Source organism: Atta colombica, unplaced genomic scaffold (genome assembly GCF_001594045.1).
Source record: "Atta colombica isolate Treedump-2 unplaced genomic scaffold, Acol1.0 scaffold12, whole genome shotgun sequence".
In the NCBI taxonomy this organism is placed as follows: domain Eukaryota; kingdom Metazoa; phylum Arthropoda; class Insecta; order Hymenoptera; family Formicidae; genus Atta; species Atta colombica.
Genome location: NW_017259206.1, coordinates 3212468 through 3228519, shown reverse-complemented (window position 1 = coordinate 3228519; position 16052 = coordinate 3212468). Strand labels below are relative to the sequence as shown.

Below are 16052 nucleotides of genomic sequence, written 5' to 3'. Positions count from 1 at the left end.
AACTCATGTTTAGGATTAAATTTATATTATAATTTATATTATAATTTAATTGCGTTTAAAGATTACAATTAAATTATAATATTACGTTTTAAAATGCGTATATTTGAGACTAATTAACTTAAATATTCAACCGGATTAGAAGATTTTTAATTAATTAAAGCAAAAAAAAATTATTTGAATCCACTTATAACAATTATTAATTAAATATTTTAATTTTGTTATAAGTGAGTTCAAATAATCTTTTGCTTAAGGGAGTCTTGCGTATTCAAATAAATACAAATATTTATATTAAAACCTTCTAATCCGGATTAATATTTAAGTAGAATACGTCAATATACCAATGGCCGGACAGCCGGTTGGACACTGAGACGTAATTAGAAAATTAGTATGCTGAGAAATATTAATATAAATAGATGTTTAATGATAAACGATAACTAATTCAAATTGATCTTTAAGACATGTCCAGTCACTGGGATCGGATAGTATCTATGTCCGGACAGTTACAAAACTTTATTTATTTAAATTAATATTAGTCTCAAATACTTTTTATCTTTTTATCTAAAGATCAATCTGAATTAATTATCTTTTGTCTAATTAAACTATATTTATATTTATTTATATTATTATTATTTCCTGTCAGCATACTAATTTTCTAATTGTGGTCGGACACTGAGACAATTACATCTCAGTGTTCAACCGGCTGTCCGGCCATTGTACATTGACGCATTCTATTACTTATTTAAATATTTTAATTAATAATTGTTATAAGTAAATTCAAATAATTGTTCCTTGCTGAAGGGAGTCTTGAGTTTTCAAATGAATACAAATATTTATATTAAAAACTTCCTTCTAATATATAAATTATATTATTTATAACAACCTACACTTAAATGTCCGATTATTGGGACATTTAGTTTACCGATTTAAAAAAACGTAATGACATAAATCAATGCGTGAAAAATTTTATTACGACAAGTACTTAACACTCGAATTGGAAATCCGAAGGAGAAAAATGTAGTTTTTACAGATACAATTGGTGGATTTTTGCATATCTAAAAGAATTCAAGATATCAAGATATCAAAAGGAGACTGATGAATGGTCACGTTTTCAAATCCATCAATTTCCGGATCGTTCGTTCCTCGACAACCGTCGAAATAATCAATATTCGTGCGAACATAATCCCGCCTGCATTTCGCATTCGCGGAAATCTTCCGTTGCGACAATCGCCTATATCGTGACACTCTAGCCGGTGGCGTTATCGATTCGTTATGTCGGGCATTGCATTCCGTTAAGTGTTTCATTCCGGTGACGCCCCGTCAGCTCGTCAAATTGTCATTGTTGCGAAAGTGGGTCGCGCAGCTGTCGGATTTCCCGGTCGCAAAATTCGCTAGGAAAGTCGCGGTTTCTTCGGTCTTGCGAATAATAAAGGATCGACAGGAAGACACGAATGTACTCGGGATCTCGCGCAGCCGCTTCGGGTCACTCACCACGTATAAATTCAGCGGGACTCGCAGTCTCAGCACGATCGCGCGGAAAATTCGCTGAACGGACGTGTACTCGCCTGATAATCCTCCATGCAATTTCATATCCTCCATCTGAGATCGAGTAACGCACGCGTGATAACGTGAAATTATTCCACACGGCGGAACCGGTTCTTTTGAGTCGCGGGATTATTTCTCTAATCTCCGTGCGAGAGGCGTGTATATAATTTTCTACAAAAGAAAATTGCGATTGTGCTTCGCGCGCGATAATGAAGGTAGCAAATAAACGGTATAACACATTGAACATGAGACATTAAAATAATGATACAATAAAACGGAAACTAGTTTATATTTTTATTTGCTGCATCCACTTTTCGAGATTGTAAAACGCACGCGAAATTATTCAAAGTTTCTTTATACACAGTTTTTGTAAGTCTCGCGGAATGACTTTTTCTAATCTTCGTGAGAAAGAAAGATAATTACATCTGTAATAAAATTGCGAGCATTTATTCTTTTTCCGCAAGTAAAATATGGTGGAATTAAAACTAATAAATTCAGGCATCAATGAGCAAGCACGTAATGGATCGCATACAATATTTCGTCAATGGCGATAAAAAGGAATTAATGCGCCCATAAAATGCATCCTGCGTGTGAGCGTGAGAGTAATAAAAAATCCAGGCAATACATCTCAGGGCGCGGCACGAGAGATTTTCGCGAATGAAGCGACGATCGTTGAAATGGGACCGCAAAGCGTTATCAATGAGAGGGAAAGTAATGGAAAATTGATCGGGTTTGATGACAGTCAGGTGTGAGCATAAACGATTCTCGTCGCGCGGTTATTATTTGATTCGGTCATTCGCGGATTAAAATGCACGTGCCGTCGCATTAAGTGCCACGTATTTTTTTTAAGCGTCTGTTTCCCGGCGCCACTGTTTCCCTTATACATTCGAGATTGCGTCCTGAATTTGCGATTCCATTCCGACTAATGCCGACGACGTAGTGCAAAAAAAAATTGAATAATCGACGCGGTAAAGGTTTTATCGTGTTACGCAAACTTTTTAGATAACCCGTTACTACGCGCAAACATGTAACAAAAAATCTGTTGACACAAAGTGAATAAAAATCATGTTACATCGCGAAAACGAAGAAAATATTGATTTCACGTGCAGTAGAGAATGTTTTACGTTTTTTTCGCCCTCTTTCGGAAAAAAATGGCAAAATATTTGTTCGAAATTTCAGAATGGTATTTTGACGTGGTCAACAAGGACCATCGATTCTACATACTTTTCGATGTAACCGTCTCCGATGAGAGACAAAAAAAATAACGTAAAAATCGTCACGCGTTTGATACAACAAGCCTTTAACATATTATTGTTTAACCCAACCATGCTCGAAATCGAATTACATCAGTCAAATGTATCGCGCACGTGTCCCGTATCATTTCACAACAAGAGAGGAAATTAAAACCAAACGATAGTAGCCGATCGATATGAGAAGCGAAAATCGACATTCGTTGTCCACTAATTGACTGCTCATTAGCATAAAAAGTAACGTACCGAATGAAGTGCGTGAAAATGCCTGCAGGAAGCGTCACAAATTTTTATATTAAAGACTAAAGCACTGGAAGTCAACGCAGAAATTGATACGTATTTTCATTAGAAAATTTTAACAAAAGAACTGAATGTTTTGGTTTGTCTGTTGGTTGAGTCTTCATCAGTACACAATAAAAGAGTTATACTAATTTATTATTCGTAGAACACCTGCATTATTTTACTTATGCTCGTTTCTACCAATGTAGATTAAGTTTATCTCAGTTTAACATATTTTTCGTCTTTTTCTAATTCTTATAACTAAAAAAAAAAAAAAAAGAAAAATTAGTTGAATCGAGATTAAAATCTACGTTGACAGAAATAGTAAAATTAATTTTGTAGTACATCATGTAGTGAACCCGGGACAAGCTATTTTGGATTTTCATGTGAAAATTTTTATTCGACAAAAACATTCTATCAGAAATTACGAATTACAAGTGATAAAACTCTTATCAAAGGATCATCTAATAATTTTTTTATCGAAGAACAATAAGAGATCCGTCAGATATGTACATGTACATCTTCAATGCTTTAACATTCAAATTCTGGAAACCTTTATTCACTTCTGCATTACCAGCTTCCAGTAGATTTAAACACTGTGCAGAGGAATCACTGAGCAACGCATCTCCAAGAACCTTCTCGCATTTCAAATGGGATAACGTCACATCGCCGTGGCGCGTTTCACGCGTAATTCCCTTGAAAAGTTAAACCAGGACATATCCTGTGTGTGCATATTATATGCAGTGTACGGGTGCATCTGACATGCGAGATGCGCGCAGCCCGAGAACGTGTCTACGCGCGGCTATGACAATCGCGACGCAGCAGGCCGACCGAGTTGACATTTTCGCGTTTTCGGGTCCTCGTATCGTAATTAATTATCGGTTCGTCGCGACCAAAATAGACAGCCGCTCACTCGAGCGAAATTTCGCGTGCCGACCGGTATGACGGCCGGTGCGAATTCTGTCTTCGGCAGAAATTAGAAATCGACGTGTAATTCCGCGCCGTCGACGTCAGTCGGGGTCGATCCGTTCCCGAATGCGTTTTAAACGTTTCGTATCCACCGAATGCATTAATCATAATATATAATCAGGAAAAAGCTTTTAATCTTTTAATAGATAGGTGAATATAGAATCCTACATATAATTATTTAAAAAATCTTTTTCTATAAAAGAAAAATAAGAAATATTGCCTAGAAATCTTAAAGTTCATTTTTACATTCCGACTAATTAATAAGGATACAAACAATATCAATTTAACTCTATATAGATTATTAAGAAATGTAATTAGAAAATAAAATTTTTTTTTAGATGTTCTGAACATCCCATCTACTTACTTAAAGATTAAATAAAATTTTTAGATCGGTATTTATAATCAATTTTTATTTTAAGAGCGTCTTAAGTAATATTTTAAGCTAATATGCTTTTATTATTGATTTTTGATATTTCAAAATTGTTTTTAAGACAATTTTACACTAAAAGAACAATTTTGTTACGGTATCTAAAAATTTAAGTAAATACAGATTTATAAAATAATTTTGTTGAACTAATTTTAAAATAATTATGTAGGAAACTCAAACGTAGGAAACTATAGGAAACTGATGAACGATATTGTGAAAAATTTTGACATTTTAACTAATAATCGATTTAAATATCGTACATAATTATCTTGATAGTCCAATAAAATTTATTTTCAGATTTGTATTTAGTTAAATTTTTGGATACTTTAATAAAATCTTATTCTTTTCGTGAAAATAAGAATCGCCTATGAATACTGACTTTATAGAAGTGAGAATTTTTCGGGATTACTACTGAAGTTCAGACAATTGCGTACATGATACTTATTCCTTCAGCAGTGAAACAAGACCGTCATTTGCCTACTCATATTCAATATATAAACTTCGTCTGTATTTTATTATTATTGCAGCAGACTGCGCAACTTGACTTGCGATATGATTTTATGAGAGTCGTAAAACATCTGAAGATACGTCTTGCGATTGGTACTCAAACATCTGCAAAGATCGCACCTTACAGTATACTATCATCGAAACTGTCCTCCTTATACTCATATTTCGCACTCCACAGATTACGCGATTGCATCTATTTCTTTTACAATGCTAAAATCAATTTAATCGATACAATTATTTAAAATTCCTGTATTGTGCAGAGGCCATGCTCGACATATTCTCTTTTTTTTTTTTTGCATTTTTGTCGAGCCAACAGCTGAATTGCAGGAATCTCTCGCGCAAACTGTGGAACTATGCGATGGTGTATCGTACCGGCGTAATTAACCCCCAACAATCACTAATTAGTGACGAGTTTATCGTGTTCGTGTTTCGGCTGAATGTTCGTATGACGTAATCGTTACCGAGTAATACGGTAACGATAATGTCTGACGACCTAGTCGCGCGCGTTTATCCGAAATTACGCCAGTACTTGCGGCCGTGTAACTGAGAGAAATTGTGTGGTAAATATTTGCACGTCATATATATGGGAAACGCGTTGCGAGTTAATTGGCTACTAGTCCGTTTAATAATAAGTTAACATCGGCGCATCACTCGCTGCAGTGCTAACAATAGAATTCATCTGTTCAAAATGACAAATCTTCGATTATCAATAATAATCACATTACATCGCAATTCAAATAATTGATCAATTTGACAAATTTCAATTCTTCCATTCTTCGAAATTTTCCTGTTGTCGAATTTTATTTGAGCGTTTCATCAGAAATTAAATCAACGCGCTTCGCCGCGAAAAATTTCTCTCGATTATGAAGCCTGATACTTTTGTATATAGAACGACTTACATTTCCTTCTAATTTACAGGATGATTACGAAAGGTTACATAATTTCATTAAAACATTAACCTTGACCGCACGTAATGATCGCGGTTGAATGTTGGAGCGTTAAAGTGTGGAACTCATATTTTTTCGAATAGATTTAATGCATTATGCGACATTCGTGTCATCCTGTAACATAAGTTCTTCCAGCACCCGGTAGCACACGTTGGATCCATCGATCAACCAGAAAGACACGATAAGACTCTATTCACCCTCGCCCCCGCGCTCCAGCTCTCTCACAACCAGCCCACCCTCTCGGCAGGAAATGACATGCTTACAGTGTCTCTTACAGCGAACGACCTAATTACAAGTTTACCTTTTTCTGTTTTCTGTTCGCTTCTTATGTTATGGACCGACCCTGGTTTCTGGTTTCTCTGTGCAGTCCTTCAAGGTAATTCGCCACCGCCTTTTTCTCTAGACTCTCTATTACCGCCCTTATCTCTTTTTCTACCGCTCTGAAACATTCATTCGGATCGCCGTCACATCAATGTGTCACCATAATTGTACAGAATGTCTCTCGAAAGTTCCCGTATTGGCTTGCGGATTCATGATCGTAATAAATCTTCGTGTATCTGCGCATCAAAGAGCTTTTTCTGACTCTTTTTTAAAATCCATACGAAGAGAATGCATTTTACATATTTTTTTTAAAAAACATTCTGTATGTTAATTGAAATGTGGATGAATGCGGGTAAAGGTGAAATAAAAAGATACGAATTTCAAGTCTTTTTATATTCGTTACTTTGTGGTGATACATACATGTACACATTACATACATCATCCACACGCTCACACACAATTCATCATTTTCGATCTCTTCATTTTTCGCAATACATTCTATTTCTATTCTCTGCTTTCCTTCCATCATCCTTTTCGTTATCTGTCTCTTTTGATATTTCTCTCTCTCTCTCTCTCTCTCTCTCTCTCTCTCTCTCTCTCTCTCTCACTCACTCTCATGAGCATTTCACGTTTCTTTGATAGTTTCATTTTTTCATATGCCTTTTCTCGTGCGCCGCCATATCTTCTCGCTCATTGTCGTTATCTTCGTTGCGTACCGATGTCTGATCTTATTCGCGCGAAACGTTTTTCAGGCTCGATGTAACGAAGGAAGTATTTATTCACAAAGAAGTGGAGAACGTTGCTCCCGGAGTTTCGGATGCTCCTATTTTGGCTCGCGTCGTACGAAAAGCCATACTCATCCCTCAAAAGAGGAAAGATGATGTTGAACTTTTTGCCGCGCGTGTACCTCGCGGAAAAAAGGGGCAATATATATCTTTACGTTTCATCGATCCGCGTTTCGCACGCAACGTCGTCCATAAATACAGACATTGGCGCGCATTACACGACGTCGCCAAGCTACTGCAAACTGCAAACCACCGTGAGAGCTTAATGCGCGCCTTTTCCGCGTCGTGCACCGTACGCGCAAGTAGAACAGCACGAGCGAGGCGAAGAACAAGGGAGGCGGGCGCGTGCAAGTGCCGTGCACGCTGATGCACGCGTTAGAGCTCTATATACCAAAGTAGCGCATAGGTCCTCCATTTTCGACCTACTAACTGTAGAGTAACTCCGGCAAATACGCCGCGCTAGGATTTTCGCCGCAGAAGAAATAGGAGTGGGGGTAATTTTTCCCGCAATTACTCTATTACGTGCCTTTATGTTATATTAATATAGTGTTACGATTTCACTTTCTTACTGTTAATATTAATGAGATTATTGTGGGTTGAATCGATTTGTCACTGTGTTAAGTAGCACCATCGTAAATTATAATCCACATAAAATGATTACTGTAGAGCGTGCAAGAAACTTAGTGGTTATTTCGTGATACATGAATGTAGACGAATAGTAAAGCATGTTGTATAATAAAATACAAGTATGCTTCTTTGTTTTAATTTGTTGTCTTGTATATCCATCCCATCTGTTTGGGATATACGACATTTTTAGCGGGCGGGATTTATGCCCAAAGCATACAAAGTGCGCAGATTGAATTCAGTGCACCAAATGTAATAAACGCATTATATGAAATATGTACCTCATGTCATAACACTTGTAATACATGTGGGAAGACTTTAATTATTATTTATTACTTCGTACTACTACATATTTATCGTTCTTATTCCTTAATAAAACTATATAAATGCATTTTATAAGTTATTGTGTCATTTTACGTTTTATTTATATGCATTATTTATAAATTTTTCATGAATCATACATACCTTCTCCCCCCCTCCCCCTTCCCCCTATGAGTAGATATATATCCTTATGGGATATACGACAAAAGTTGCAAGAGTTTAAAAAAGTTCATTTTTTTAATACGAAATATAAATATTTCAGATTTCTAATATTTTTTTCATAATAGTAGACAGTACAAAGTTTTTACTGATATAGTTCGTTTAGTTTAAACATAGTAAATAATACTTAATAAATTAAAAACCCTCGGTTTTTGATAGGAAATTATTATACCGGAGTTACTCTATCCTGTATCAATAATATTAAGCGCTTATTGGACTACAGACAATTAAATCGAAATAGTCAATAGGAAGATCGTCGGCATTTCAGCACAGATAAAAGGAATGCGCTACTTTGGTAATATAAAGCTTCAGCACGCGAACTCGGAAGAAAGAGAAGAAATGCGCAATGCGCGCGCCCGCGCTTCACGCGCACACTCGCGAGCGTAGAACGGCCGCTGACTTTGCATTTTGTAGTCGGTGTTTTTTATGCGTTCTATTGTCTCTCTTTTTCAGCACCCTTTCACCCTCGACCCACATACACACCTTCGCCCTACCTCACGCTTGACGCGCCCGGTATAAAAAAAAATTCGTGTATTTTTTACCCTCCTTTTTTTGCACGACACCGCTGTACGCCACCCAGCGCGATTTTTGAGGCCCTTTTCCACGGGACTGTTTACCCGCCGCTATTTACGATGCAAATCAAAGCGGGCCTCTTCCTTCTTCCTCTTTTTTTATAGCGCAAAACAGCCATCGGTCGATTAACGATTCAGGAAATCGGGTCGTTGAACCCTTGGCTTCTGTGCATTCTAATGAGGCTCTTGTCAGAAGCTTCTTCAGGAAAATTTACTGCTGGAGAAGCAAAGTTTTTTTTAGCAGAAAAAATGTTAAAATTTTGGTAGACATTCGTACATGAATATTTAGTTATTAATTTTTTTTTTAATTTGTAATCGATCTTGGAATCTCCAGAAATAAAGATTCGATTGAAATCGAAATTCTAAAATAAAATACTCAAGGGGATGAAATAATTGAAAAAGATTATTTTTTCAAATCATTAAATAAGCTTTCTCTCCACAATTTCAAATTATCAAATCTTTCGATTCCTTCGACGCGTAAATCTGAGCGAATAAAATTATAAATTAATATAAAGGTAAGAAACTTTTATCACCTTGTCGTAATCAACTCCAAAATTTCATTAAAAATATAATTTCAATTTATATAATAGATTATAGACATTTTATTATTAACGGATTTTTCTGAGGGTTTTTTGTTCGAAAATGAGACTTCGATTTTGTCGATGAGCCAAGATTCGAATTTGACCGACTTCGCAATGCGGTAAGCTGAAATTACGCGCGGACAATGTTCAATCGTGACCTTTTTACGTGCAGCTTGGTGGACTAATAACTTGGGTTAATGTTCAGTCTTGCTGCGGGTCACTCGTGTACCAGTTTCAGAACGTGAGCAAAATGCGAAAGTAATGAGTATGAGAACGATGACGTAACGATTTTGATGGGCATTTCTCAACGATCTCTAATTGAAACAAAACACATTTACGTGTGTTATTGTTTATTAAACAAAAAAATGCTGAAAAGATTACTCTTCGAGAATCACAAATGCAAAAAACCGAAAAGTAATAACTATTTTTAAAAAATAATAACTATTTCGAATGATTATTAACAAGGTTTGATGAATTAATTAAAGGTTAAAAAATAACATTTAAATTTTAATCTATAATCGCAATTATTTTGATAGAATTTCAATCTTGTGACTTTATTATTACATTGAAAAATGCTAAATTTTAATAAATGTTTGTTTGAATATTTATAAATAAATATTTACTAAAAATGTACAAATTTGATATAAGAATCATTAATTTGATCTAACTATCATCTCTTTATTGAATAAGTATTTACTTACTATAAATAAATGTTTACTTAATATTATTGCAAAAAATATACATAAGATTTCATAAATTTTTTTTCAGTATGACATATTTGCTGTCGAAAAACAGTAAGGAAATGTATTCAATAAAATTTTCATTATGCAGATATCGATCGCACTTTAATTTGTTAAAATTAAAAAAAAGCCATGCTACTTTATACAACATTCCATATAAATTATGATGGCCGTTCTATTTTTAATAATCTAACATTTTTGTTACAACGCAAAGTACGAACATCGGATAACGCGTTCGAGATTATAATTAAACTATAAATAGTTTATCTCTTGTAGAGAAAAATTTTTCTATCCGATGCATACAACTAACTGATAAAAGCGGACATTATGGACGTTACATTATACTATCGATCGCGGTAATACTTTCCCGGTTGATCACCCCGAAATGTACTGAACCAACCCTTAACCGATCCTCAACCAAAGATCCAAAGGGAGAAAATCGCTCCTCGCACTTGATTGCACTCGCACGCTGCGAGCCTCGCAGAGACAATGTCCAATTTATTGTTAGTCTCATCGTAGAAACGCATGCCTGATAGACTGTTATGTGTATGCGTTATATGCGTTAACGAGGACATAGTCTGGATGCATAAAATACATACAATATACAGACACACACGCGTACATACACGGATATGCATACACGATACTTGCATGTCAATAATTCTCATCGTTAGAATCTCAATCTTTTATTGAATAGTAATAGAAAGAAAAAAAAAAGAATGGCCGTGTCACACTAGCGATTGGAGATTGAGTCTGTGTCTCTTGATCAATCGGAAAGAAGCTGCTGTCCAGCAGTTCCTTTTTGATTGATCAAGAAATTCAGATCGAAAATTATCCTCATATATTGCGATTTTCTTAATATTTTAATCATTACTTGGACATTTCTTTGTATTTTCCTCTGAAAAAGTCTCCCAAAAAAAAACTTGTACTCCCAAAAAATTCCTTGGTGAAAAAAAATTTAGAAAAATCCCTCAACCTGGCAACAATGACATAATCGCTAGCGCGATACGAGCATTACAAAGATAAAATTGTTGATTTAGATGGAGCTTTACTCTCGAACGCTTCACCGAGCGGATTCGCAGCATCCTGAGATTCTCAGCGACCGCGGACACTCCCGCATTCGCGTGTTTCAAGATTTCTAAAGTTTCCCTTGTTTCGGAGTTGAGTGATTGTCTGCCACCCGAAACAAGAATCCTTCTGGATTCATTACTCAGCACGTTCGCTATTTACAATCCTAAGGAAAGGAAGCCCGAGTTCCGACGCGCCGCGCGGAAAAGAAACGGGAAGTCTCGGGGAAATGAAATATGCCGCGACGAAAAAAGTCCGCGAAAAGCTCGCTCACCCCTTTCTTTCCGTCTTTCTTTCGCTACGGAAGACGAAGACGAGGACTCGCTCGCCTCGCGCCAAACAAGCGCCGTAAATTTCAGCGTCTTGCCTCGAGAGAATCGTACCTCATCGAGAGAGGGAATGCAAGCGCGGCTGCCTTCTTGCAGCTGCATGTCGACAGTGGCTTTATCTCGAAAGAAAGGCGTCCGGTCGAAGAAAGTTCGCGAGGAGTTCCGGGGCCATTTTCTCTCTGCCTTTCCGTGACGGAAACGGAATCGCGATGATATCTGTCGGAACTTTTTAAATATCGCAGACAATTATTCGTATGAATATATCGTGTTTCAATACGCGACCGCGTTCCCCATATAAAATACAAAAAAGTCACGCAGCTTATATTAACTTCATTCAGATGACTGGATATTTTTATTTTTGTCATTATTCTGATTCGATAAAAGCGAGAGAGGAAGCGTTTGAGATTCTCGCGGTGAGTTTACCCAAAATTGAAAATTTGTACGAATGGCAGTGCAAACGCGCAATTAAATCTGGATGCTTGTTAAACAGAATAACGCGTTTTGGTGACATAAACGTTTGACAATCGGTTGTGTCATTAATAACTTTATTCACGATCAATCACATGGCCAATTCAGAGCTCGCGGTCGTTTTTACCGTAAATGCATGTTTCCCATGTCGCTCGGAACAATGTACACCGACACTAATGACGCGTTAATAATCTGGAAAACGCTGACACAAACGCATCCACGAGCTTTAAAAGGCTATTTTTATCCTACGGAAAGCCGACAAGGCGTGACGCATTACTCACTTCCGATATTAAAACGCTATATAAATCGCTAAATCCTCGTTTTATCGAACGTCCAACTATTTCTTCATTATCTAACAGCTTTTCATTTGCTGCTTTAAATATCACATCGTGATAGATTTGAATGCATCATAGATGTTAATAAATCAATTAATAGAAATAAATATATTTTCGGTTAAATCTTAGTGCTATAATACTAATAATACTAATAATGCAAATTTTTTACAAACGTATTAATAAAAAAAATGTATACTTTTTCTTCAAAAAAAACTATCTCATAATCACATCGTTATTTCTTTCGAGATTATTTTCTCGACAGTAAAATAGTTTATATATGAGTTGCGTGAGTTTCGATTAGTTCGAAGACCGAAATTCTATCTGAAAGATGCACCTTTAAGATAGTCAAAATAGAAATTTTTTTACCTCAAACTTTTCGTTAGCGATAAAACGAAAAATTTCTCGGAGAATCGCGACGCACGGGAGGACGCAACGTCGTAAAACGCGTCCCGACGCCGCTCGGAGCAGCACGACATTCCCCACGACGCAAGATGCAATTTGAGTATATTCCACGGACGTAACTGGGACTATCAAACTATAATACAGTCATTCGACTGACTAGTAAAGAGTTACGTGGTCGGCAAAGAACCGCGTGTTTGTGGGCGGCTTTTACGAGACTCTTAAAAGTAGACTTAAACGCTCGTCCGTTACCTTTACCGCGACTACAAATGCGGTGCGTAAATTTTCGGTCTGACGTTATGGCGCGGTGCGTTACGACGTTACGACGTTATTCTGACGGTTTGACAAGAGATGTCGCGAGCGAGCGAGCGATTAGATCCCGCAAATCGATGTAACCGCTAAACCGCTACTGACCTCGAGCGTGTCTAATAATGTACGAAGGCTACCGTGATATATCGAGTTCGGATTTCTAACGCGAGATCGAGTGGGATTTAGGGAGGATCTTCTCCATCCGACGTTGCGGCGACGATAAAGGATTTACGAGTGGAATTTCGTTCCCCGCGGTTGTAATGGCTTTCCTGATGAAGATTGAATTCGACCCTCCCGGCGTTTTTCGGATCTCTGAACGCCCGGGCTTCTCTTTCCTCTCTTTTTTTTTTTTTTTTTTTGCAATCGATAAGATCGTGAAGATTATCGTTTATAGATGCCTCTTTATTTAAACAAACGAGTGAATTTTTCGGAACTGGCGTACTAAAGTTAAAGTTAGAGATTAAAGGGGAACAACGCGAATGCTCAGAAGCTGAACGGGATGTATAGTCATTCTTTGTTCTGACTGATGACTGGGAAACAGAGCTCGTACGAATTGCTAGCTACTGCCTGGGGAATGCACCGTCCTTATCTTCCAAGGAAGATTAATGTAGCGAGCACGCGAACGCACTCGAGACCCAATCGCATGCATTACTACGCATAGTCATTACATGGTTGTGTAAAGCTGTATATATCTCTTCACGTGACATATTCGCGACTAGTCGTGTTTGTTTCGCTGGAAAAGACCGTTATTTGACCGCGTTCAGCAGAAAAAGTGACATTGCAACTGTTGTAATACAAAATTAGAAATCACGAAAATGTCAAGGAAATTAAAAACGGTCAGAGAAATTAGGGAAAAGTCAGGAAATTTCGCAAAATTTTTTGGAAAATTAAAATTCTCGGCTTTAAAGAAGTTTCGTACATCATACCTATGTAGTTTTGGAATACTTCAACTTAATCATCTTAATTAATCAACAATTAAATGCAAGCAATATCAACAACATTAATACGAGTAGTAATTGACATTGCTATTTTAAATTGCTTTCTCAACAAAATTTTTAACGATTTCCAAATCAGGAAAAAAATATAACAAATTTCAAAATATTGTTAAAAGTTAGGGAACTCATGAAATTTTATCTGGAAATCAGGGAAAGTTATAGAGCTTTATGATGAGGAATTTGTGGCAAGTCTATAGAAGTAGGTCATTACTGACCGTTTCTATTTTTCAGATTAATATTGTATTACGTAAAAGATAACTAATACAGCACTGATGATTCCAGCAATATTCTAGTATTTTACAAAGTACATTACAAACATTGCAACAATATTGCTGCAAATTCTATATTGTATGGGAAGATTCTGCAATTTTTTAACTTACCAATAATTATATCATCTAAGTGATAAAAAAAAATTAAGTTTTTCATTACTTTCTTTATTTTTATAATAATTTATTTGTTATTCCTTTAAATAAGAAATGTCGGTACTTCTAATGTTAATAGATTGATTATTTAAATCTAGTGAGGAATGATGATTAAACATAAAGAATCTTACAAAAGTTGCGAACTATTTTCTGTTCAACGGAGTCATTCTTTAACATTGCTGTGCTTTGTAAATAGCCGCAATTTTCAGAGAGTCACAGCGAGATATCGAAGCGTTTTTGCGATGCGAGATGATCACATCTCGGGGCCCTCATAGTTCACTCCGTCGAGAACGTTTTTCGCGCAACGCTCTCGTCATCTAAGAAGTTGATGCTTCGGATGCGCCGTAAAAAAAATTTCATTTCCAAAGTGTATTATCCGACACTATTCGCGTGCAACGCTAAGAGCAGTTTTACAGTTATGGCGGATACGCGCTTTATGACGGGACCAGGTGAAATCTTCCTTGTGAAAGATTAATATTTAAGCGACAGTACGTACTGCACGTTGCACTGCTATTTGTTAGTCCTATGTTGATTGTCCTATGAATGCCGCATGCCGTCGAGGATGAGAGCACCGATATACGTGACATATACACACGTCGATCAAGTTTCATCTTCCTGTCGGAAGTTATCCAAGGATTTATTATCGCGAGAGAGAAAAGAAAAGAAGATATAAATTCAAGAGTTTTGATGAAACAAGTGGATAGCCAATTTAATCCCTTCATGGCGAGATTTCCAAAATGTCAGATTCCAGATTCTTAGCGATCTAAGGATCCTATTGAAGACCCAAGAAACGCAAGAATCTCCAAGGAGTTTAAAAAAAGCTCAGAATTCGCGGAGATACAAAGCTTCAGGGGAAGGGAAAGAAGACGGGGATCTTTCACTGTTATTTATAGACAGATTACTTCGCTTCGCTTACTTCGTCGCATGCGATACCGAAGATTTATAAGCGAAGCGGGGCGAAACTTTCTTCGGCGTGTGTGTGCGCGTGTAAAGGTAATATGACTTGGGGAAGCCGCGTTTCCCATGATTCTCACAGATCATGATACGGCCCTCGTGACATTCACATAACGGCATAGCCACGATCTCACGTGACATATTTTATCAATGCATTCGATCATAAACGCGCGCGCTCTCTTTACCATTCATCTCCCCTTTTTGAATCATCTCATCACGCCTAATCTATCCGCTATATCCGTTGTTACCAGGATGCCCCGCAAGAGATGCGTATCGGCTGTAGGAGTTATTATCTTCCAAGCAACTTTCAGTCCATTTTTCTTTAGCGAACGCATAATCTCGGACTTAATTCCCGAGCTCTTCGAGAAAATGAAAATTAAAGAGCGCTCGCGCGGTAAGCGCACTTGAATTAAATTCCTGCTAAAGAAAAGTCGACGCTAAATTCTTTGAGAAAACAACTCCCGCCGCTCGTATGTCTCTCTTAAGGGCACCCGCAATTACAATTATAGTCTAACTAAGGAGTTAAATATAGATCTCGGGATTTTTCGGAGGATCCGGTGCGTCAACGGAATATTCGGACTCTCGCTGTCCTCGGGATCCCCGAATCATCGGATTCGGCCTAATAATCCCGAACGATCGACTGGTTTGCGAAAATATTAGTCGGATAGTTACAACCCCCCCCCCCTCCC

At 37.0% G+C, this 16052-nt stretch overlaps 1 protein-coding gene and 1 long non-coding RNA gene across 7 annotated transcripts in view; one reads left to right on the top strand and one right to left on the bottom strand.

Moving 5' to 3' along the window:
• LOC108694465 (fasciclin-1) overlaps nucleotides 1-16052 on the top strand; it is a 315697-nt gene that overhangs the window by 265876 nt on the left and 33769 nt on the right. For 4 of the 6 annotated variants that reach the window (XM_018203995.1, XM_018203997.1, XM_018203998.1 and 1 more), the window contains exon 8: nucleotides 6289-6297. The exons of the other annotated variants lie outside the window; for them this stretch is intronic. In XM_018203995.1, the coding sequence (XP_018059484.1) occupies nucleotides 6289-6297 (9 nt within the window). The remainder of the gene's footprint in view (nucleotides 1-6288; nucleotides 6298-16052) is intronic. 6 annotated transcript variants of the gene reach the window in all.
• The window catches only part of LOC108694468, a 27127-nt gene continuing 24415 nt past the window's right edge, over nucleotides 13341-16052 (bottom strand). Inside the window, exon 5 of the long non-coding RNA XR_001932083.1 lies at nucleotides 13341-13643. This is a non-coding gene — a long non-coding RNA (uncharacterized LOC108694468). The remainder of the gene's footprint in view (nucleotides 13644-16052) is intronic.